The 23,273-nt window shown below is 42.6% G+C and overlaps 1 protein-coding gene and 1 long non-coding RNA gene across 6 annotated transcripts in view; one reads left to right on the top strand and one right to left on the bottom strand.

Annotated features, from left to right (window-relative positions):
- Window positions 1-2,303: 2,303 nt before the first annotated feature.
- On the bottom strand, window positions 2,304-11,192 carry LOC121278330. 2 transcript variants are annotated; one of them, XR_005943116.1, is made up of 3 exons: window positions 10,209-11,188; window positions 5,603-5,771; window positions 2,304-3,508 (listed from the first exon to the last, which is right to left on the bottom strand). It is a non-coding gene; the product is annotated as an uncharacterized LOC121278330 (long non-coding RNA). The 2 variants fall into 2 exon arrangements; XR_005943115.1 differs by lacking the exons at window positions 2,304-3,508; window positions 5,603-5,771 and adding an exon at window positions 6,977-10,070 and having other exon boundaries at window positions 10,209-11,192.
- A 740-nt stretch (window positions 11,193-11,932) lies between these two features.
- cep57l1 (centrosomal protein 57, like 1) overlaps window positions 11,933-23,273 on the top strand; it is a 62,517-nt gene continuing 51,176 nt past the window's right edge. For 3 of the 4 annotated variants that reach the window (XM_041188711.1, XM_041188708.1, XM_041188712.1), the window contains exons 1-3: window positions 11,934-12,291; window positions 16,921-17,095; window positions 21,595-21,765. In XM_041188711.1, the coding sequence (XP_041044645.1) occupies window positions 16,924-17,095; window positions 21,595-21,765 (343 nt within the window). In that variant the 5' untranslated portion in view covers window positions 11,934-12,291; window positions 16,921-16,923. Of the gene's footprint in view, window positions 12,292-16,901; window positions 17,096-21,594; window positions 21,766-23,273 lie in introns of all 4 variants that reach the window. The other variant, XM_041188709.1, reaches the window with a different exon arrangement.

Below are 23,273 nucleotides of genomic sequence, written 5' to 3'. Positions count from 1 at the left end.
GTCCCACTAGGTGTGTCTCTGCACTGATGGAGGGTGTGGGTGAGCACTGTGACAGGGCTTCAATTAGGGTGTCATCAGATTGTCCTTCCGAGGTGCCTTCAGGGTTTGAGTTGAGGACTGGGGTCATGGACCCCCTTGGCTGCTTCCCAGATATGCCTGTGAAAGCAAGGAGAGAAAAAGCGTACATGGCAGGGGACTGCGGAAAAGAGAGGCTGACTCATAGCTTAGTTGACAGGTGGATGTTGCACTGCTGGATCCTCACTTGGCTGAGCACCTCTGACCTCGCCATCAGCATAGGAATAGTCCAGATCATCACTGGCCAGCCGGATGACTCTATTTTCAAAGGCTGTGAGGACCAATGTCAGGCATTCCTCCATCTATCTGTGACCTTTGCCTGCTATTTTGTGCCAGCTTATCCTGGCAGATGGAGAAGCAAGATGCCTGCCAGGCCAGGTGATAAGGATGCATGACATGTGTGGGTGGTGAGTGGTGCCATAGACGGGATGAGGACATAATCGGCAGGGCAGACGAAAGTGTGTGAGAGAGTGAATGATGATATCCCTTGAACTGGTAGTGAGTGAGATCCCTGTGGATATGTGAAGGGTTTGTGAGTTGAGAGTGATGAGAAGAATGACTTATCCTGGCAGAACAGTAGAGATCATTCATCCTCTTTTGGCACTGGGTGGCTGTCCTCTTTTGCAGGGCATTGGTGCTGACACCGCTTACATTGCCTCCCATGCTGGATTGGTGGCCTCGCTTGCTGGTCTTCACCCAGAGCGGGGGTAGAGGACTTCACAGTGGGCCTTCATTGCATCTACTAGGCGCCTGTATTAAATCTGGAGTACCAGGCAGGTTTCTTGTAAGAAACAGTAAACTTTATTTACAGAGCTCCTGATGAAACTACACGCTTGTACCGGGACCAAGACTAAGAATCTTTGCTCCTATGATTACCCGCACTTACAGCTGAGTCGTCTACACAGTCACATGATCTCCATAACAGTATGAAAGGTTTAACTTACAATTACTACATTCCTCCCCCTTTAATTTTGTTTTATCACTCCTCTTAACATAAATATCTTAACCCAAATCATATACAATTACATACAGTTCATGCAATTATATATTTAGTCTTTGAGGTGGTTTTCTGATTCGGGTAGAACTTGCAACTCTACAATATGAGACTCTGCCACTGGATCGACTTGACCAGGAACTGCAGCATCAGGGACATCCTTATACAATGGCAGTACAGAGACATCAGGTTCTTTGTCGATCTGGCACTTCAGGGATCAAAGTTTCGACTTCAATTTCAGGTGGAGTAACTGGTTGTTGAAGTGTATCTCAACTTATGAGATGATCCATGTGTTTCCTAACAACCCTGGTTTCCACTTCCGCTTGATATGATAAAGGTCCTGTTTCAGAGACGATAGTGCCAAGAACCAATCTCGGTCCAGTTGGAAAATTTCACACAAAAACTGTCGCACCCACAGTAAATTTCCGATCATTACTGTGAACATCTTGATTCACTTTCTGACTATCCGGTTCTTCTCTACCTTTCCCTCTAAGTTAGGGGATACTGAACTCAAACATGTACGAAGTTGGCGTTTTTTTAGCAATTCAGATGGTGTTGAACCCATGGTTGCAGGAAGAGTCGTGCGATAATTGAAAAGAAATCTTGAAATTCATATTTCTAACGTTCCCTGGGATAATTTCTTCATGCCTGTTTTAAAGGTTTGTACTGCTCTTTCTGCTAACCCACTGGATGGCGGATGATAGGGTGCTGTTCTGACATGTTTAATCACGTTTAGGTTCTTGAATCTCTGGAATTCAGTACTAGCGAAAGCAGCACCATTATCCAACACAATGACTTCTGGTAGGCCACATACACTAAAACATTGGCACAGCTTTTCAACAGTTGTACCCAATGCAGGTGATCTCACTTCATACACATCCATCCACTTTGAATGTGCATCGATGATCACGAGAAACATGGTATCTAAAAATGGACCTACATAGTCTATATGTAGTTTAACCCAGGGTCAACCAGGCCACATCCATGGATGCACTGGAGCTGAAACAGGCAATTTCTGCTGTTGCTGAAAATGGAGACAATGTTTAATCTTTTTTTTATATCACTGTCTATACCTGGCCACCAGACATAGCTTTGTACAAGCATCTTCACTTTCGAAATACCAGGAATCACACTATGAAGCTCTGTCAATAGTTGGTTCTCATCCTTGCAAAGGGTTGACAAGTCATAACAAGATACCATCTTGACAACTCAATTCAGATTTACAGGCATAGAATGGTTTTAATTCTTCAGAGATTTGTGCTTTTGACTATCCTTGCAATACATGTTCTTGGATTCTTGATAAAATTGGATCCCAGTTTGTCCAATTCTTTCTCTGTTTCACACAGACTGGTGACGAGTCCAGGAAATTCAACACAAGTACAACTTTTTGAGGTACTGGAGCATGTGTGATGCTATATGGCAAAGGAAGATGATTGAGGGCATCTGCATTTGTTATATGAACACTGGGATGGTGCATAAAAATATGTTTGCATGCCGACAAAATTAAAGCCCATCTCTGAATTCTAGCAGAGGCTATCAGTGGGATTGCTTTATCTTCACTAAATGAACCAAACAGTGGCTTGTGACCTGACACTATGGTGAAGTGTCGACCATGCAAATATTGATGGAACTTCTTTACTCCAAATATGATGGATAAGCCTTTTTCTTCAATTTGTGAGTAACCTTTCTCGACTGCAGAAAGGGTTCTGGATACATATCCAATTGGTCATACAGATCCATCCTCCACCTTGTGTGAAAATACTGCTCCCACTCCATAGGGAGATGCATTACAAGTGAGTATTAACTCCTTAGATGGGTCATAATGTAGTAGCAGACATACCGTGTCTAAAAGCTCCTTGACTTTTATTAAGGCTTCTTCTTGCTGTGGCTTCCAGGACCACCCGTGGTTCTTCTTCAATAATAAGTGTAAAGGGACTAACACTGTAGATAGATTAGGCAAGAAGTGACTGTAATAATTCACCATGCCCAAAGAAGAATTGAGTTCAGTGACATTGGTAGGAGAGGATGCTTCCTTGATTGCCCTGACTTTCTCCTGTAATGGATGCAACCCTTGGGCATTCACTCGATGACCCAAATACATGACTTCAGTTGCTTGGAAAGTGCACTTCTCTTTTTTCAAAAGTACTCCAGCCTCCAAAAATCTCTTCAGCACCTCTTCTAGGTTGGCCAAATGTTCTGCTTCTGTATATCCTGTGATCAGAACATCATCCAGGTGCACCATAACTCGGGGAAGTCCTTGTAATAGGCTTTTCATGGTTCTTTGGAAAATTGCATGGGCAGATGACACACCAAAGAGGTGGCATGTATATTGGTACAGGCCCTTGTGCATGTTAACGGTGTCATGCCCTCTTGATGTGGTGCCCAGTTTTAGCTGTTGATATGTATGGCTCATGTCCAGTTTAATGTAGGATCTTCTTCCTGCAAGTTTAACATACAGATCTTCAATCTTTGGGATTTGGCATTTATCTAATTTCACAGCCTTGTTTACCGTTAATTTGTAATCTTTGCAGATGCAAATGGTTTGGTCTGGTTTCATCCCAGGGACTATGGGTACTGCCCTTTCTGAAAATTTGACTGGCTGGATTATTCCCAACTTTCTCCAAATGGTACAATTCTGCATCCACCTTCTCCTTTGGGGCATGAGGCACGGGTCTTGCCTTAAAAAGTTGGGCATTCCTTCAGAATTCACGTATATTTTAGTTTGTAGACCTTTTATTTTTCCCAAACTTATCTCAGAATACTCTGTCATGCTTTTTTAACAACTCAGGAATTCCTCCTGTTCTGACTTGAAAAATTTCTGACCAGTTGAGTTTAACCAATCATGGCCCAGAAGGCTAAGTTCTTCACCTGTGCCGAGTGGATGATCCATCTCGGCCTCCTCCTGAGGTCCCCAGCATCACAAATGCAAGTCTTCAGCCAATTAAATTCACTCCACATGACATCAAGAAATGGCTGAAGGCACTGGATATTGCAAAGGCTATGGACCCTGACAACATTCTGGCGATAGTACTGAGACTCGTGCTCCAGAACTTGCTACGCCCATAGTGAAGCTGTTCCAGTACAGTTATAGCATTGGCATCTGCACGATAATGTGGAAAATTGCCCAGGTAAGTCCTGTACACAAAAAGCAGGACAAATCCAACCCAGCCAATTATCACCCCACCAGTCTACTCTTGATCATCAGTAAAGTGATGGGAGTCATCCGCAGTGCTATCAAGCGGCACTTATTCAGCAATAACCTGTTTATTGGTGCTCAGTTTGGGTTCCACTAGGGCCGATCAGCTCCTGACGTCATTGTAGCCTTGGTTCAAACATGAACAAAAGAGCTGAACTCAAGAGGTGAGGTCAGAGTGACTGCCCTTGACATTAGATCAGTATTTGACTGAGTGTGGCATCAAGGAACCCCAGCAAAACTGGAATCAGGGGGATGTTCGCTGAGGATTGCACAATGTTCAGTACTATCTGCAATTCCTCAGATACTGAAGCAGTCCATGTCAATAAACAGCAAGACCTGGACAACATTCAGGCTTGGTTTGATAAGTGGCAAGTAACTTTCATGCCATACAAGTGCCAGGCAATGACCATCTCCAACAAGAGAGAGAATCTAACCATCTCCCCTTGACATGCAGTGGCATTACCATCGTTGAATCCCCCACTATCAAGATCCTGGGGGCCACCATTGACTAGCAATTGAACTGGACTAGCCAAATAAATATTGTGGCTATAATAACTGGTCAGAGGCTGGGAATTCTGCAGAGAGTAACTCACCTCCTGTCTCCCCAAAGCCTGTCCACCATCTACTAGGCACAAGTCAGGAATGTGATGGAATATTCTCCACTTGTCTGGATGAGTGAAACTCTAACAACCCTCAAGAAATTCAATACTATCCAGGACAAAGCAGCCCACTTGATTGGCACCCCATCCACTACCTTAAACACTCTTCAAGCACCATCGCACAGCAGCAGTGTGTACCACCTAAAAAATGCACTTCGGCAACTCACCAAGTCTCCTTTGACAGCACCTTCCAAACCTCTATGACCTAGAAGAACAAGGGCAGCAGACGCATGCGAACACCACCATAAGATCATAATAAACAGGAGTTGGAGTAGGCCATTCAACCCCTCGAACCTACTCCACCACCCAATGTTCATGGCTGATCTGATTGTGACCTTAGCTTTACTTTCCTGTCTGCTCGCACAACCCATAAGACTAAAAGAAATAGGAACAGCTTGGAGCAAATTTCCCTCTAAGCCGCACATCATCCTGACTTGGAATTATATCGCCTGTTCCTTCACTGTTGTTGGATCAAATGCCTGGAACTCCCTTCCTAACAGCACTGTGGGTGTGCCTATACCAGATGGACTGCAATGGTTCAAAAAGATGGCTCACCACTACCTTTTCAAGGGCTAATAGGGATGGGCATCAAATGCTCGGTGTCCGCTCAGCAGTCTAGCTTGCACTCAAACAAGCATCTTCCAGGCTCCCATTTCCACAATCCCTGCTAATGCTCACCAGCTGGGTCTTTCACCAAGTGTTGATCCTTCTAACTAACTCCCTACACCACCTGAGGTGTCAATCACTGTGCTGGTGCTTGGAAGGGTTGGAGTGCACAATGGTGCATCCTCCAGAATGCATTCCTCCTCTGAATTCTTCTCACCAAAGTCCAGGTGCTGAGAAGGGCCTAAAGAAAGGAGAAAGGCCCTGCAGTTAAAATCGATGTGGTATCACAGTTAAGATGTATGGTAGGCTTGCTGCTCCCTGCTACCTCTTCAATTACTTGCATAAACCCTATGCCAGTTAAAATTCCCCCTATAATGTTTAATGCTTGGATTTTGGAGTTGTGACATGGAGAGTAAAAATATGCACTTTAGAAATAATTTTAATTTGTAATAATATTAGCCTAAATATTATAATCGCTGACTTTTTTTATTCGTTCATAGGATATAAACATTGCTGGCAAGACCGGCATTTGTTTCCCCTCCCTCATTGTTCTTGAGATAATAATGGATAATAAAGCAGTTAATGATGGATAAATGCTTATCATATTCATATGACATATGATTGCTATTTTAATGTAGCCATTAACCTATTCTGCTTTAAATGGGTTACATTTTACTTAAAATTGTCAAACGCATCGGGAATGTGGTAGAAATGCCAGACCTCCATTTTAATCACTAAGCCGCCCCAAAAGGGATAATGGGTGAAATCAACAATTCAACCACTTAAAGCTAATTATCACAAAAGGGGACAAAATGCCATCTCTTTGCTGTATTATTTCTCTAAAAAATATAAAGGTGGATTCCCGTCAGCAAACCATTGTGTTAATATTGTCAACGTATTAGATCACTGGGCTGCCAAAACCTTTATCTTCTGTGCAACAAAGTGCTCACAGAGAACAAGAAGAAAGAAAACAAAATGCTGAGAAAACAGAATTGAAGCAGAATCCGTTTATAGCCCATTAAATTTTCCAGTTTGAATTTCAAACAATCATATGATATAATTTCATAAATTGGGGCATCTGTCTAATCAGGGTTGATAACAATAAAGTTAAGATAGTTATTCAGTCTCAGCACTCAGATGATGAATGATAAGAAAAAAATTAAAAATAGAATCATCTGGTAGGCCATGGTACAAATCAAACAATGAGGATTAATGGAGTATTTCTGAAGCCTTAATTCTCATGGTTTCTTTAGGTCTATCTGTTCATGTGTCAACTACTGTAAACAACTGTTCACTTCTGCAAATACAATTAGAATATATAATGGATGCATTGAGGAATGAAGAAATTGAAACAAACAACATGTTAGAGAAAGAGGTGAGGAATTTGAAATTTATGTGAAATTTCCCTATTTGGAAAGATTTAATAACTTTATGAACAGCAATAAATTGTTTAAATGTTATTTAATTGTTATCTGCTGGCAAAATCTTACACCCATTCATAATATGCAATTGTTTACAGTCTATATGTAATAAACTTGGTGTACCGAACAGGTTTCTTAGTTGAAACAATTAACTTTATTTACAGAGCTCTTGAAAAAGCTATATGCTTGGACCAGGTCCACGACTAGAAAGCTCCGCCCCTAAGATTACCCGTGCTGATTCGTCAGTACAATCATTTGACACCTAAAACAGTAGGAAAGGTTTTACACACAATCACTACATCCCTCCCCCTTTAATGCTTTTTACATTTCTTAATTACAAGAATATCTTAATCCACGACATATACATATATACACAAGTCATGCAATTATGGATTAAGTCTCCGAGGTGGTTTACTGATTCGGTTAGAGCGACATAGTTCTATGACTTCAGATTCTTCCACTGGATTGACATGATCAGGAACTGTAGCATCAGGGACATCCTTAGACAATGGTAGTTCAGAATTATTTATTTCAACAGAGACATCAGGTATGTCTATTCTGTCGCCTCGGGTATTAAAGGTTCGCCATCAATTACAGGTGGAATAACTGGTTCTTGGAATGTCTCACTACTCCTTAGATGATCCACGTTTTCGAACAATCCAGTCTTCCACTTCCACTTGGTATGGCAAAGGTCCAGTTTCAGAAACAATTATACCAGGGACACAATTAGGAGCATTTCCAAAAGGTTACACGAAAACTGTCTCTCCCACAGTAAATTTTTGGGCTTTGCTATCATGAATATCATGATTCACTTTCTGACTACACTGGTTCTTCTTCATCTTCCCCTCCAATTTTGAAAACACCAGACTTAACCTTGTACGAAGGAGGCGTTTTTTCGGTAATTTAGATGGTGTTGAACCCATAGTTGCATGGTAGTTGAGAAGAAAACATGAAATTCTAGTTTCTAACAACTGAGAGTGTTTGCATTTGCTATATGCACACCCGGATGGTGCATAAAGGTGCACTCATTGGCCGACAATTAAAGCCCGTCGTTGGATTCTGGCAGAGGCTATCGGCAGAATTGCTTTTTCTTCACTAAATAAACCCATGAGTGGCTTACAATCTGACACTACGGTGAAATGTCAACCATGCTGATATTGTTGGAATTTCTTTACTCCAAATTTTACTGATAAACCTTCTTTTTCAAGTTGTGAGTAACTCTTCTCGGCTGCAGAGAGGGTTCTGGAGACATAGCCTATTGTCCTTTCAAAACCATCTTCCATCCTATGTGACAACAGAACTCCCACACCGTAGGGTGATGCATCACAAGTTAATATTAATTCTTTTCATGGATCATAATGCACTAGTAGACATGATGAGTGTAAAAGCTTCTTGACTTTTACGAAGGCTTCTTCTTGTTGCACCTTCCATTACCATTGATGGTTCTTTTTCAATAATAAGTGCAAAGCTACTAACACTGTTGACAAGTTTGGCAAGAAGTGACTGTAATAATTTAAAATGCCCAAAAAAGACATAAGTTCAGTGACACTGGTACAAAAGGGCGCTTCCTTGATCACCCCGATTTCTCCTCTACTGGATGCAACCCTCAGGCATCCACTCGATTATCCAAATAAATGACTTCAGTTGCTTGGAAAATACACGTCTCTTTCTTCAACTGGACACCAGTTTCCAAAAATCTTCTTAAAACCCCTTCTAAGTTGGTCAAATGTTCGGCTTCTGTTGATCCTGTGATCAGGACATCATTCAGGTACACTATTACTTGCGGAAGTGCTTGCATTAGGCTTTCCATGGTCCTTTGGAAGATTGCACAGGCAGATGATACACCAAAGGGTAGGCGTGTATATTGGTACAGGCCCCTGTGCGTGTTGATTGTTACATACCCTCTAGATGTGCTGTTCAGCTCTAGCTGTTTGTATGCATGGCTCGTGTCCAGTTTGGCATAGGATTTTCCTCTAGCTAGTTTAGCATCCAAATCTTCAGTCCTCAGGATAGGATATTTATCTAATTTAGCAGCCTTGTTCAGTTAATTTGTAGACTCTGCAAATACAAGTAGTTTGATCTGTTTTCATCACAGGGACAATGGGCACTGCCCATTCTGACAATTGGACTGGCTGGATTATCCTAGCTTCTCTAAGCGGCACAGTTCTGCATCCACCTTCTCCTCTAGGGTGTAAGGCACAGGTCTGGCCTTAAAGAACCAGGGTGTTGCCTCCAAGCCTACATATAATTTTGTCTGTAGGCCTTTAATCTTTCCCAATTCATCACAAAATATGCTGTCGTACTTCTTTAACAGTTCAGGAATTCCTCCTGTTTTAACTTGAAACATTTATGACCAGTTGAGCTTAATTTTTTATAACCAATCGTGGCCCAGAACAGGTCGTGCACCAGTTAAAATGATCACTGGAAAGCTGGGCTGTCTGTTGCCTACAGTGCACAGGTACAGTGGCAATGCCTTTTACTTGTATTGTCTCTTCAGTGTACCTCTTCAGCTGAGCCATGGTTTGCTCCAGATTCAGTGGCTGGGTACCTTCACTTAGGTATTTAAATATGTGTTCTCACACCAATGTGGTCGATGCTCTTGTGTCTATCTCCATGACTAGAGGCTTCCCATTCACTTGAAGGGCGATGGTAATTAGTTCAGTTTTTACTGCTTTGACATTGTATAGGGAATAGATATCAGTATCAGCAGCTTCTGGTTCAGTTCTGTTGTGCAGTTCAATCATCTTGGTCTGCCGTCTTATTGGCTGTCTGGGTTTCACCCTGCATTGTTTTATTACATGCCCTTTTTTGTGACAGTAGTGGCATTCTGGCTCTTTAAATCTGCAAGTTTCTGGTATATGGTTACCCCACCATCGGTAACAAATTAATTTCTGAATCGCTGGTGAGAGGCTTCCAGTATGCCTTTTCATTTTTCGAACAGTCAAGACTGTCTCCTGCTTCATGGTTGCCTCTCTGGTTTTCGTGCCACGCCCGATGGTAAGTTCCTGCCCTAAACTTAAGAATGGCGCCATGTTGTATTCTCTGCAAAGCCTGCGAGTCTCTCAGCACTCTCCATTGCTAGTGCTATTTCATGGCGCGCTTCAGATCAACATTATCTCCTGCAAAAAAACGGCGCTGAATTGCATTGTCGTGTACGCCATAAACCAAACGATCTCACATATCATTGAGTGTATCTCCGAAGACACAGTGGTCAATCAACTGTTTTAATTTTGTGATACAAGTTGCGATTGACTCACCTGGGGCCCTTATTCTGGAGTTGAACTTAAATCTGCATAATTACCGATGGCTTCTGATGAAAATATGTCTCCTTGAGGCCTACCAGCAGATTTAGAATTGGGCGTGTTCTGGACCGTCAGACTACGGATGAGGTTATATGTCTTGGTCCCACAGATACTTAATGGTGCCTCCTTATGCAGAAAAATGTCCTTAAGTGGCTTCCTCACAGAACTTTAAAAATTGATGTTACGACAGAGGAACCTATGTTAGGAGGGATGACAACATCGGGGGGGCAGTGGGGGGGGAACTCAGTAATTGTGTGGCTTTCTGCTTCTCTTCTGCTGTTATTTTATTCGCCGTGAAATAAAAATCTAGACGCTCTACCTACAGGCTCCAATCTTCCGTGGACGAGTCATAAATGATTCTGCTGAAGAGAGGCATGACTGGTGAGTCTTGTTTGACAAGGTGTTTACTAAAACCCGCTTTCACAGCCATATCTCCTTTCTCTTCATTTTATTCTTCTATTATTCTTCGTCTCATCCGACGCCTCAACAAGAAACTTTTTCTCTTATGACTGGTGAGTATACTTTTCTTTCATTCCTTAAAAATTGATGTACTCACATTCAGGAGGTGAGATGCAACGTCGGAGCTAAATATCCTCGTCCTCAATTGTAAAAACTTAGCACACGGATAACCTTATTTACAGAGCTCTTGGAAAAAGCTACATGCTTGGGCCAGGCTCATGACTAGAAAGCTCCGCCCCTAAGATTACCCACGCTTAGGGCTGATTCGTCAGTCCAATCATGTGACCTGTGACCCCTCAAACAGTAGGGAAGATTTTTTACCCACAATCACTACACAGCGGCATAAATTATGGCATGGAACTTAAACCCATGACTTCTGGCAGCACAACGACTGAGTGCCCCAACCCCGATGATGTCATCCCTCCCAACAGAGGTTCCTCTGTCACAGCATCAATTTTTAAAGTTCTGAGAGGAGGCCACTTAGGACATTTTTCCGCATAAGAAGGAACCATGATAAATGTGGGTTGCAATCGCAAAACCAGCTCTAAATTCTTCACACCACAATCTTTAAATACATGTGATTAATAAGTAAACACAGCATCGAACCATTCGCTAAATTAAACGATGTCAAAAGAGTTAACGAAAAGTAAAAGGAAAACGAAGTTACAGGGCAGCAAAAATATTCCGGCCTCAGCAGCAAGAAATGCTATGCATCTGCAAGTAGCGGCCAGCAGTGGCGCTGTGTTCGGAGAAGTGGGGGCATTTGAAATGTCCGGCAGGGAGCAGACCATCTTGTGCTTTCTCGGCTGCTCTTTGTTAAACGCTACACCGCTCGGTGGGGGTGGGGGGGGGGGGGCGGTAAGAGATGGCGGTTGCTAGGACACCAGCTGGGGGGAGGAGATGGCAGTTGCTAAGATACCAGCCGGGGAGGGGGGGGAAGGAGATGGTGGTTGCTAGGACACCAGCTGGGGGGAGGAGATGGCAGTTGCTAAGATACCAGCCGGGGAGGGGGGGGGGGGGGGGGAGGAGATGGCGGTTGCTAGGACACCAGCTGGGGGGTGGAGATGGCGGTTGCTAGAACACCACATGCGGGGAGGAGATAGCGGTTGCTAGGACGCCAGCTGGGGGAGGGGGGGGGCGGAGATGGCGGTTGCTAGGACACCTGCTGGGGGGCGGCGATGGCGGTAGCTAGGACACGGGGCGGGGACAGCTAGAGCCTAATGTTGGCTTTTAGAGATTTGCATTATCTGCTTCTGTCTCTGTAAGAGGAGAAATACTTCATGGCGAAAATATTTATAAAGCCTCCCCCTGCACTTTGATTGTGGCGATAAACTGTCGTTTCAGCGAATGCTGAAGCTGGGAGGAGGAGGAGGAGGAGCAACAACAACCGGAGGGACTTTTGAAACCCTCAATAGCCCTTCATCCTAGTGCGTCCGTGGAAACGAAACACAGGAGCAGCAGCCAAGGCAGTCGGGGTTGCTGTGATATTTTATTTGATATTGTTTTTCTGCCTAATTATTTTTTGTTTCCCTACGGGCCTTGTGTTTTTTTTAAAGCAGAAATTTAATTCCGAAACCAGGTTTGTATATTTTTCACTTGGTGAATGTATAAACTGAAGTTGAATTACAACCAGTTCTGCTGGTTTTGGTTATTTCTCTCTCTCTCTCGTTTGGTTGTGATTTCCAGGCTCCAGTTTAAAAATTTAAAGAGTTTTCATTTGTAAATGTCACCAAATAGGTCGCGGAAGCTGTTGTGTGAGCAGTTGCTGAACTTGGGATGATTTTGATTTTTTAAAATGTTCTTGTTGACATGTCATTGCTTGACTCCAGTTATGATACAGGATGGCGAGTCTAGTAGCTGAACGCTGCACAAATTTAATATTCTCACCGGTTTTTCACCAGTATACTGTACTAAAATAAGGTCGAAGTTACCCTAGTAAAGTACCAAGCCCTGAACCTTTTACACTCATTAACTTGATGGGATGGAGGATAATTGTAACACTGTGTAAAATAATTATTTTAAGACAGCATTCCTTTTGCAGAAATATCATGGGAATACTCTGCTATCCCAGCACAATGAAATAGTCCAGGTCAAGAAGTTTGAAATGTATTTAAAGTTTGCATGACCATGTTTCTACCATGATGGCCAAACTGTTGAATTGGTGGACTAACAGGCCAGACACCCTGTTGGGGGGATGGAAGTAAAATTTTTAACTTTAATAGCTAGAGAAATTCAGAAAATGCTGAAAACTGCAGGAGGTTTGGTAGCATCTGTGGAGAGAGAAACAGAGTTAATGTTTTGAATCTGTATGCCTCTTCTTCAGAGCAATTGTTGAGCACTGATTTTTCTCCCACTCCACCTGCAGCCTGTTCCATTCTCCCATGTCACTGTCACTGCAAAGGATCAGATCCAAGTCAGTAGAAGTGAGATTGCCAAATGTTGCTAGAAATGATTGCATTTGGATTTGGACTGTATCAGCACCTTCTTCCTTTGGTCACTGTTTTTTCCCTTTACTGCTTCATAGCAGTACGGTCTCTTTTTTCAATTGATGCTGATTTCAACTGTACACGATTTGACCCTTTCACGTATGGATATTTCTTAAACCCAGCACTTTCTGTCTGTATTTAAATATCACAATTTCTTCGACCTTATTCAAAGGACCATTGTTCACATGTGAGCAGAAGCAATAAGTATTGGCAGGTCATTGTAATTTGGGTGCATATCACAAACATATCTCATCCTGCCCAGATTTGCACAATTTCCATCTGACACATTTAGTTTGTGATCAGCAGTAGGAATTGTAACTGTGCTAAATATTTGTTTCAGTTCTCTAACCAAATTGCAGTGCTATCTGCAACAGCTCACTTGGTAGAAGCCAGGGATCAAACCTGGGACCTTACTGGCCTATATGTTTCAGTGCCATATTTAAGTGGCTTTAGTGTGTTTAGCAGTCACCTATTTAGACACTGGAACTCATCACAGATGATAAAAGCAAAATACTGTGGATGCTGGAAAAATGAAACAAGAACAGAAAATGTTGGAAAACCTCAGCAGGTCTGACAGCATCTGTGGAGAGAAAAACAGAGTTAATGTTTCCACTCCATATGGCTCTTCTTCATCACAGATGATGAATTTGGTCACCATCACCTTGAAGGACGAACAAGAGATGTGAGTTTAGAATGGTATGTAAATCTGAGTGTGCACATGTACGCACATATACATGTGGCCCCATGCATTACTTCGGAATATCTGGTTGGTGTAAGTGGATAGGGATTATATGTTCATTACTAATGTCTAAATTGCTGTTCTTAATCATCTTGCTGGTCTCTTTCCCTAGGGATTAACTTCCCTAACACCCCTCTTGCTTCCCATTCTTACTTTCTCCAAGTTCCTCTTTTCTGTGAGACTCATTCCTTACCCCTTCGTCCCCTCCTTTTTTAACTCCTGCCCTTTCAGCTATCTTTGGCCTCAGTGTTTGTTGATTTTAATAATGGCTCAGATGCAGTCCCTCTTTTCAAAATTGTCATTGTCACCCCATCCTCAAATCTCTGACCCATTTGTTTGCTTCAACTAACATCCAGTGACCAATCCCCCTTTACCTAACTTTACTTTCCAGCTACATGCTTGAATCTTCCTCAGTTCAGTGAATCCCTATAATCCTGTTTCCAAACTGCCTAAAACATCAAAACAGTTGGTCTCTACTGATATTCTCTGTGACTCCTTCAACATTTTGCTTGCCAAACTCCATATGCTCCATATCACCAAACTCTGCTGTACACATCCAAACGAACTAAGGCCTGCACAACAATTGCTTGCTGACCTATGCTGACTCGTAGTTCTCTTTTCCCTGCCCTTAGCCTCCCAGTTATTTATTTGATTTGTGCATTAATCATCCATTACACTCACCAAAGGCAGTTAGAGCTGGAACCTAACAGCACAGGTTTTTACTAATGTCATTATTGACAAATTCAATCAACCTCTAGTTCAGAAAGGAACAATTTAAACTGTTCGATCTCATTCTTGCAAATGGTAAATTGTTGTTAGAGATTTTAAAAATGTCAAGTTTCCAATTTTGCATTCTTACTTTTCCTTTTGTCTGTTTTTAAAATCCAATCTTTGTTTCTCCTTTTGTACCTGATTTTACTCTAACTCGCCCACAGCAATGCATCCATCCTCCTTTTAAGTAGGAACAGAAATAGGCTATTCAACCTCTGTTCCATGTTCTGTCATTCAATGAGATCATGATTAATCTGCATTCTAACTCCATTTACCTGCCTTACTTCACATCCTTTCAGCTGGCAAAAGTCTATCTAGCTTAGATTTGCACTTAATTGAGCTAGCATCTATTGCTTTTTGTGGACGAGAATTCCACACCAGTGGAATTCCACACTGTACTTAAATTTCCAGAAGGCATTTTGTGAGGTGTCACATCAAAGGTTATTGCAGAAAGTAAAAGCTCATGGTGTTTGGGGTAACATATTGGCATGGATAGAAGATTGGCAAACTAACAGGAAACAGAGGGTAGACATAAATGGATCATTTTCTGTTTGGCAATATGTAATGAGTGGTGTGCCACAGGGATCAGTGCTGGGGCCTCAACTTTTTACAATTTATATAAATGATTTGGATGAAGGGACCAAAGGTATAGTTGCTAAATTTGTTGATGACACAAAGATAGGAAGGAAAGTAAGATATGAAGAGCACATAAGGAGCCTACAAAAGGATGTAGATAGGTTGAGTGACAAACATCTAGCAAATGGTGTATAATGTGGGAGAATGTGAAATTTGGCAGGAAGAATGGAAAAGAAGCATATTATCTAAATTGTGAGAGATTACAAAGGGATCTGGGTGTCCTAGTGCATCAATCGCAAATAGTTAGCATGCAGGTATAGCAAGTGATTAGGAAAGCTAATAGAATGTTAGCTTTTATTGTGAGGGGAATTGAATATAAAAGTAGAGAGGCTAAGCTTCAGTTATACAGGGCATTGGTGAGAACACATCTGGAGTACTGGGTACAGTATTGGTCTCCTTATTTAAGGAAGGATGTAAATGTGTTAGAAGCAATTCAGAAAAATTTACCAAACTAATACCTGTAATGGGTGGGTTGTCTTATAAGGAAAGGTTAGGCAGGCTAGGCTTGTATCTTCTGGAGTTTAGCAGATTAAGAAGTGACTTGATTGAAACCTTTAAGACCCTGTGGGGTTTTGACAAGGTGGATGTGGAAAGGATATTTCCTCTTGTGGGAGAATCTAGAACTAAGGGTCACAGTTTAAAAATAAGGGATTACCCATTTAAGACAGATGAAAAATTTTTTTCTCTCTGGGCCATGAGTCTTTGGAACTCTCTTCCTCAAAGGCAGTGGAAGTAGAGCCTTTGAATATTTTTAAAGCAGAACTAGATAAATTCTTGCTAAGCAAGGGGGTGAAAGGTTATCAGGAGTAGGTAGGAGTGGGGTGTTGAGGTTACAATCAGATAAGCCATGATCTTTGCCGCAGATCCAACCTATTGGAACTTCCTCCTCAAACTTTTCCGCTTCTCTCCACACCTTTTAAAGCCATCTTAAAATATGTTTCTTCAACCAAACTTTAGCTTGCTTTACTTAACCCTTCTCAAAATATGTTATCCATTTTTCTTGGGTTTGTTTTTCTACATTCAAGGTACAATAAAATGCAATTTGCTGTTGGTTTAAAAGCCACTCCAAAAATCAGCAATACGCAGACCTACAAGAAGAATATTATTCGGTTCTGAGGAGTGGATCTGCATCGGACATATTTTTATCATTCACTCTGGGGGGAAAAATACACAACTTTGTGGATTTTGATTGGAATTGAAATAGTTATTAAGTGTCTCACTTAACATATTCCTCTGGATAAGATTAGTGAGTTGTGAAAGAGAACATTCTCTCTCTTCCCTCATCTGCCCATTTACCACTACCATTAAATATTTATTTTTAAAAGGATGGCAAACTTGACTCTTCTATTCGAGTCCATATGAGAGAGAGTCATATGGACTCGAAATATTAACTCTGTTTCTCTCTTCACAGATGCTGCCAGGCCTGCTGAGTTTTTCCAGCATTTTCTATTTTTATTTAAGATTTCCAGTGGCCGCAATATTTTGCGTTTAACTTTTCTATTAGCATTTAACAACAAAATTATTGACAAATGTTTTGTTTATGACTTGATTTTAAAGAGATTTTGCATATCTATAGAGTATGGAATCTATATCCAAACGTGTCCATGTAGGAAGTCCGCTGCTGAGCTTGGAGAACATTGAACATCATGAGAAGTCAGTTCAACAAAAGCCAGTCCCTCATCATGTGACTATCACAGGATTAAGAAACTGCAATGAAGCTGATGTGATTAGCCAGGCTACCAACAGCAAAGGTATAATTGTATTTGGGCAAAATAATGTTTTACTTTTTTGATACTGGTCCAAACAATATGTAGAAGACTGTGTTTTATGAGTGTTTATTATATTGCTTCAATAGTGTCAAGTAATGGGATAATGCTCTGTGGTTCCAGTTTTTTTTGGACCTGTGTTGTCATCTGTGGGTATCGGCAGGGTTGATTTGTTGTGCAGTATAATGTTAAATTAATTGACACTTTGGGTTAGTCTTTCAGCAAATGGAATCTTAAGAATATGCAGAGATTCTTCTTTATGCTCCCTTCAGTTTTGGGGTCATGAAGGAGGAATTCTTGTATTAGGGAATGGAACATTTATCTCTTTTAGGTAATGCATTCCAGCATCAAGCATAGAACCATACAGAACAGAAAGAGGCCATTCAGCCCAACATGCCTGTGCTGGCTCTTGGTAAAAGCTATCCAATTACCCCCACTCCCTTGCACTTGACCCATAGTCGCGTAAGTATATAATAGAATCATTACGGCACAGAAGGAGGCTATTCAGCCCACGGAGTTTCTGCTCACTTTCTGCAGAGCAAGCAATCGGTCTCATTTTCATGCTCTGTCCCCAATGCCCTGCAAGTTTATTTCCCTCAAATGCCCATCCAGTTTTCTTCTGAAATCATTCATTGTCTTCAGTTCCACCAGCTTCATAGGCAACATGTTCCAGGCCGCTACCACTGAGAGCAATTTTTAAAAAGTAATTCTTCGTCACATAACTCCCTGCACCCCCCCCCCCCCCCCCCCCCCCCCCCCCCCCCCCCCCCCCCCCCCGCTTTGTTTTTGTCCAAATTCTAACATTTTTAAAGTTATTATTAAATCTTCCACCACCCTTTTCAGGCCTGCATTCTAAATCATCACAATGCACTGCATGAAACAATTCCCATGTTCCTCTTGATTCATTTTGAAAAAATTTAATCACGGGACGTGGGCTTCGCTGGCTGGGCCAGCATTTATTGCCCTTTCCTAGTTGTCCTTGAGAAGGTGGTGGTGAGCTTCCTACTTGAGCAACAGCAGTCCATGTGGTGTAGGTACACCCACAGTGCTGTTAGGTAGGGAGACCCAGGATTTTGACCCAGCGACAGTGAAGGAATGGCGTTATATTTCCAATTCAGGATGGCGAATGACTTGGAGGGGAACTTTCAGGTGGTGGTGTTCCCATGTATCTGCTGCCCTTGTCCTTCTAGATGGTAGTGGTTGTGGGTTTGGAAGGTGCTGTCTAAGGAGCCTTGGTGAATTCCTGCAGTGCATCTTGTAGATGGTACATACTGCTACTACTGTGCGTTGGTGGTGGTGGGAGTGAATGTTTGTGAATGTGGTGCCAGTCAAGTGGGCTGCTTGTCCTGAACATTGTCAAGCTTCTTGAGTGTTGCTGGAGCTGCACTCATCCAGGCAAGTGGGGAGTATTCCATCACACTCCTGACCTGTGCCTTGTAGATGGTGGACAGGCTTTGGGGAGTCAGGAGGTGAGTTACTCGTCACAGGATTCCTAACCTCTGACCTACTCTTGTAGCCACAGTATTTATATGGCTGGTCCAGTTCAGTTTCTGGTCAATGGTAACCCCAGGATGTTGATAGCGGGGGATTCAGTGATGGTAATGCCGTTGAATGTCAAGGGACCATGGTTAGATTCACTTTTGTTGGAGATGGTCATTGCCTGATACTTGTGTGGTGCGAATGTTACTTGTCATGTGTCAGCCCAAGCTTGGATATTGTCCGGGTCTTGCTGCATTTGGACATGGACTGCTTCAGCGTCTGAGGAGTGGCGAATGACCCTGAACATTGTGCAATCATCAGCGAACATCCCCACTTCTGACCTCATGTTGGAAGGAAGGTCATTGATGAAGCAACTGAAGATGGTTGGACCTAGGACACTACCCTGAGGAACTCCTGCACAGATGTCCTGGAGCTGAGGTGATTGACCTCCAACAACCACAGCCATCTTCCTTTGTGCTAAGTATGACTCCAACCAGTGGAGAGCTTTCCCCCTGGTTCCCAGTGACCCCAGTTTTGCTAGGGCTCTTTGATGCCGCACTCGGTCAAATGTGGCCTTGATGTCAAGGGCAGTCACTCTCACCTCACCTCGGGAGTTCAGCTCTTTTGTCCACGTTTGAACCAAGGCTGTAATGAGGTCAAGAGCTGAGTGGCCCTGGCAGAACCCAAACTGGACATCAGTGAGCAGGTTATTGCTAAGCAAGTGCCACTTAATAGCACTGTTGATGACCCCTTCCATTACTTTACTGATGATGGAGAGTAGACTGATGAGGTGGTAATTGACCAGGTTGGATTTGTCCTGATTTTTGTATACAGGGCATATCTGGGAAATTTTCCACAAAGCTGGGTGGATGACAGTGTTGTAGCTGTACTGGAATAACTGGGCTAGGGGCGTGGCAAGACCTGGAGCACAAGAACTCAGTACTATTGCCAGAATATTGTCAGGGTCTATAACCTTTGCACAATCCAGTGCCTTTTGCTGTTTCTTGATATCACGTGGAGTGAATTGAATTGGCTAAAGGCTGACGTTTGTGTCGCTGGGGACCTCCGGAGGTGGACGAGATGGATCATCCGCTTGGCATTTCTGGCTGAATATTGTCGCAAATGCTTCAGCCTTACCTTTTGCACTGATGAGCTGGGCTCCCCCATCATTGGGAATGAGATATTTATGGAGCCGCCGCCTCCAGTGAGTTGTTTAATTGTCCACCACCATTCACGACTGGATGTGGCAGAACTGCAGAGCTTAGATCTGATCAGTTGGTTGTGGGATCGCTTAGCACTGTTTATCACTTGCTGCTTATGCTGTTTGGCATGCAAGTAGTCCTGTGTTATAGCTTCACAAGGTTGACACCTCATTTTTAGGTAGGCCTGGTGTTACTCCTGGCATACCCTCCTGCGCTCTTCATTGAACTTGGATTGATCCCCTGGCTTGATGGTAATGGTAGAGTGGCGGATATGCCGGGCCATGAGGTTACACATTGTATTCGAGTACAATTCTGCTGCTGCTGATGGCACCCATGAGGCACTGTGGGCCAAGTCTTGAGTTGCTAGATCTGTGCAACACCTATCCGATTTAGCACAGTGGTAGTGCCACACAACACAATGGAAGGTATCCTTAGTGTGAAGGCGGGACTTCGTCTCCACAACAACTGTTTGGTGGTCACTCCTACTGATACTGTAATGGAGCAGATGCATCTGTGGCAGACAGGTTGGTGAGGATGAGGTCAAGTTTATTTTTCCCTCTTGTTGGTTCCCTCACCACCTGCTGCAGACCAGTCTAGCAGCTATGTCATTTAGGACTCGGCCAGTTCGGTCTGTAGTGGTGCTGCCAAGCCACTCTTGGTGGTAGACATTGAAGTCCCCCACCCAGAGTATATTCTGAACCTGCACCCTCAGTGCTTCGTCTAACTGGTGTTCAACATGGAAGAGCACTGACTCAATGGCTGAAGGAGGGCGGTATGTGGTAATCAACAGGAGGTTTCCTTGCTCATGTTTGACCTGATGCTATGAGACTTCTGCAGTCGATGTTGAGGACTCCCAGTGCAACTCCCTCTTGACTGTATACCACTGTACTACCACCTCTGCTGGTGGGACAGGACATATCCAAGGATGGTGGCGGGATTTGAACCTGGGTCTGGGACATTGGACTATGTCAGGCTGTTGCTTGACCAGCCTGTGAGACAGCTCTCCCAATTTTGACACTGTTAGTAAGGAGGACTTTGTAGGTCGAGATTGGTGCCTAGGTGGTCCGTCCGGTTTCATTCCTTTTTTGTGATTCAGCTGAATGGGCATTTAACAGTCAAACACATTGGTGTGTGTCTGGAGCTGGAGTCACATGTAGGACAACAGATTTAAAGGGCATTAGTGAACCAAATGAATTTTATAACAATCGACAATGGTTTCACTCGCATAATTAGATTTTTAATCCCAGGTTTTTATTGAATTCAAATTCCACATCTACTGATTCAAACCCAGGTCCCCTGCATTTACCCTGGGTCTCAGGATTACTTGTCCAACAAAAATACCACTATGCCATCGCCTCTCCCCAATTCTCTTAAACTTGTAGTCTCTGGTTACTGATCTTAATGTCACAGTTTCTCAATATAAACAGTTTCTCTTTATTTACTCCAAAAATCTCTCTCAATTTTGAGCAGCTCCATTAAATCTCCGCTCACTGATCTTACTGGTCTGATCTAAGGTGATTTATTGTGGCTGTTCTAGTCTATGTTCTTGGCTAATACGGGACATCAGATCCCTCTACTCTACCCCAACTTCAGAAGGTCATCCTTATTTTACCAACCATCCTGTGACTTCTGTAAGTGAAATTAATTCTAAATTAGGACTAGTGTGAAACTTTCCGCATTGGGAATTTAGTTGAAAACTAAATTAATTTCTTCCCCTAAAGCCTAGCCTAGATTCAAATTCCAGACACACTGATACCTTTGTTTTTATCACCATTAATTAATTATACTTTTTTCTGTGTTCAGCTATAGTTTCCGCTTTGAAAAGTCTTCAGGAAAAGATTCGGTGTTTAGAGGTGGAGCGGGCAGAAGCTGAAAAGAAAATGCAAAGACTAAGCTATGAGTCAGTTCACTACAAAAATATTGTGGAGCAAGAAAAGGAAAAGAACACCAACGTTAAGACAAAAGTACCTAATGGTGAATGTGATTAGATTTGCTTCATGCAATTGTTTGGACTATAAAATGTTGTCACCAGCTTTGGCATTAACCCAAGCAGCTCCTTTCTCAGGAATGCAACCAATTTTTTTTTTTGTTATTCATTCAAGAAATTTGGTTGTCACTGGCAAGATCAGCACTTATTGTTTATCCCTAATTGCCTTTGAGAAAGTAGTAATGAGCTACCTTTTTTATCTCCTGCAGTCATGTGGTGAAGATGCTTCCACAATGCAGTTAGATACTACAGAATGGAGGTGGGTCTGCGCCTGTAGTTCTCCACATGATGAGCGCTGATTTCAACTTTAAAGGTGTGGACATTTGCTGAGTGGAGCTCAGGAAAGAAGGGTGAAAAGACAAACTGTGACAATCAGTTTTTATAGACTACTGGTACTATGGTTTTAATAGATCCCTTTCCCTAGCCCTGTGAATGCTGGGATAGTCCCTCACTTCTTTAGCATTCCCCTTCTTTCTCTCACTGAAGCAGGATGGGGAGATGGAACAGCTCTGAAGCTCCCTTATCTTTTGTCCTTGTTCAGAAGGCAGACAAGATGATCTGCTCCTCAGCCCCTATCAATTCTACCCTTCAGATGAGGTGTCAGGAGCTGAGAGTGCTAATTACTTCCCTTTTCTCCATTTGTGTGATTTGTCAGTTCCCTTTATGTACTTGTCATGCAGTGTTTTGTGGGTAAATAGTGACTGATTTCTAAGGTGATTCAAGCAGAGATATTGAAGAACAGGAGTATTATTCATTGTTACATTTTGTAAATGCTACTTTTCAGCCAGCTGCTTTTTATTTATTTTGGTTATTTTTATGAATACCATTTTCTATGCTGAAGAAGCATGCAGGCAAACTACTGTTGGTTCCCTGTTGCTGGCAATCGGTAACCAGCGACTACTAGTAAATATTTGACAGCAACCATAGTAATATTATAAGATCATAAGAAATAGGATGATCCATCTCAGCCTCCTCCAGAGGCCCCAACAAACATCCCTATCCTCAATGATGGAGGAACCAGCACATCAGTGTAAAAGATAAGGCTGAAGCATTTGCTACAATCTTCAGCCAGAAATGCCAAGTGGATGATCCATCTCGGCCTCCTTTGGAGGTTCCCAGATGCCAGTCTTCAGCTAATTCAATTCACTCAACATAATATCTAGAAATGGATGAAGGCACTCGATACTGCAAAGGCTATGTGCCTGACAATGTTCTGGCAATAGTACTGAAAACTTGTGCTCCAGAACTAGTCGCGCCCCTAGCTAAGCTGTTCTAGTACAGCTACAGTACTGACATCTACCTGGCTATGTAGAAAACTGCCCTGGTATGTCCTGTACACAAAAAGCAAGACAAATCCGACCTAGCCAATCGCTGCCCCATCAGTCTACTCTACAGTAAAGTAATGGAAGGGGTCATCAACAGTGCTATCAAGCGGCACTTGCTTAGCAATAACCTGTTCACTGATGCCCAGTTTGGGTTCAGTCAGGGCCACTCA

This window comes from Carcharodon carcharias, chromosome 5, assembly GCF_017639515.1.
Source record: "Carcharodon carcharias isolate sCarCar2 chromosome 5, sCarCar2.pri, whole genome shotgun sequence".
Lineage (NCBI taxonomy): Eukaryota > Metazoa > Chordata > Chondrichthyes > Lamniformes > Lamnidae > Carcharodon > Carcharodon carcharias.
Note: the sequence above shows the minus strand (reverse complement) of the source record. Positions and strands in the feature narration are given on the sequence as shown.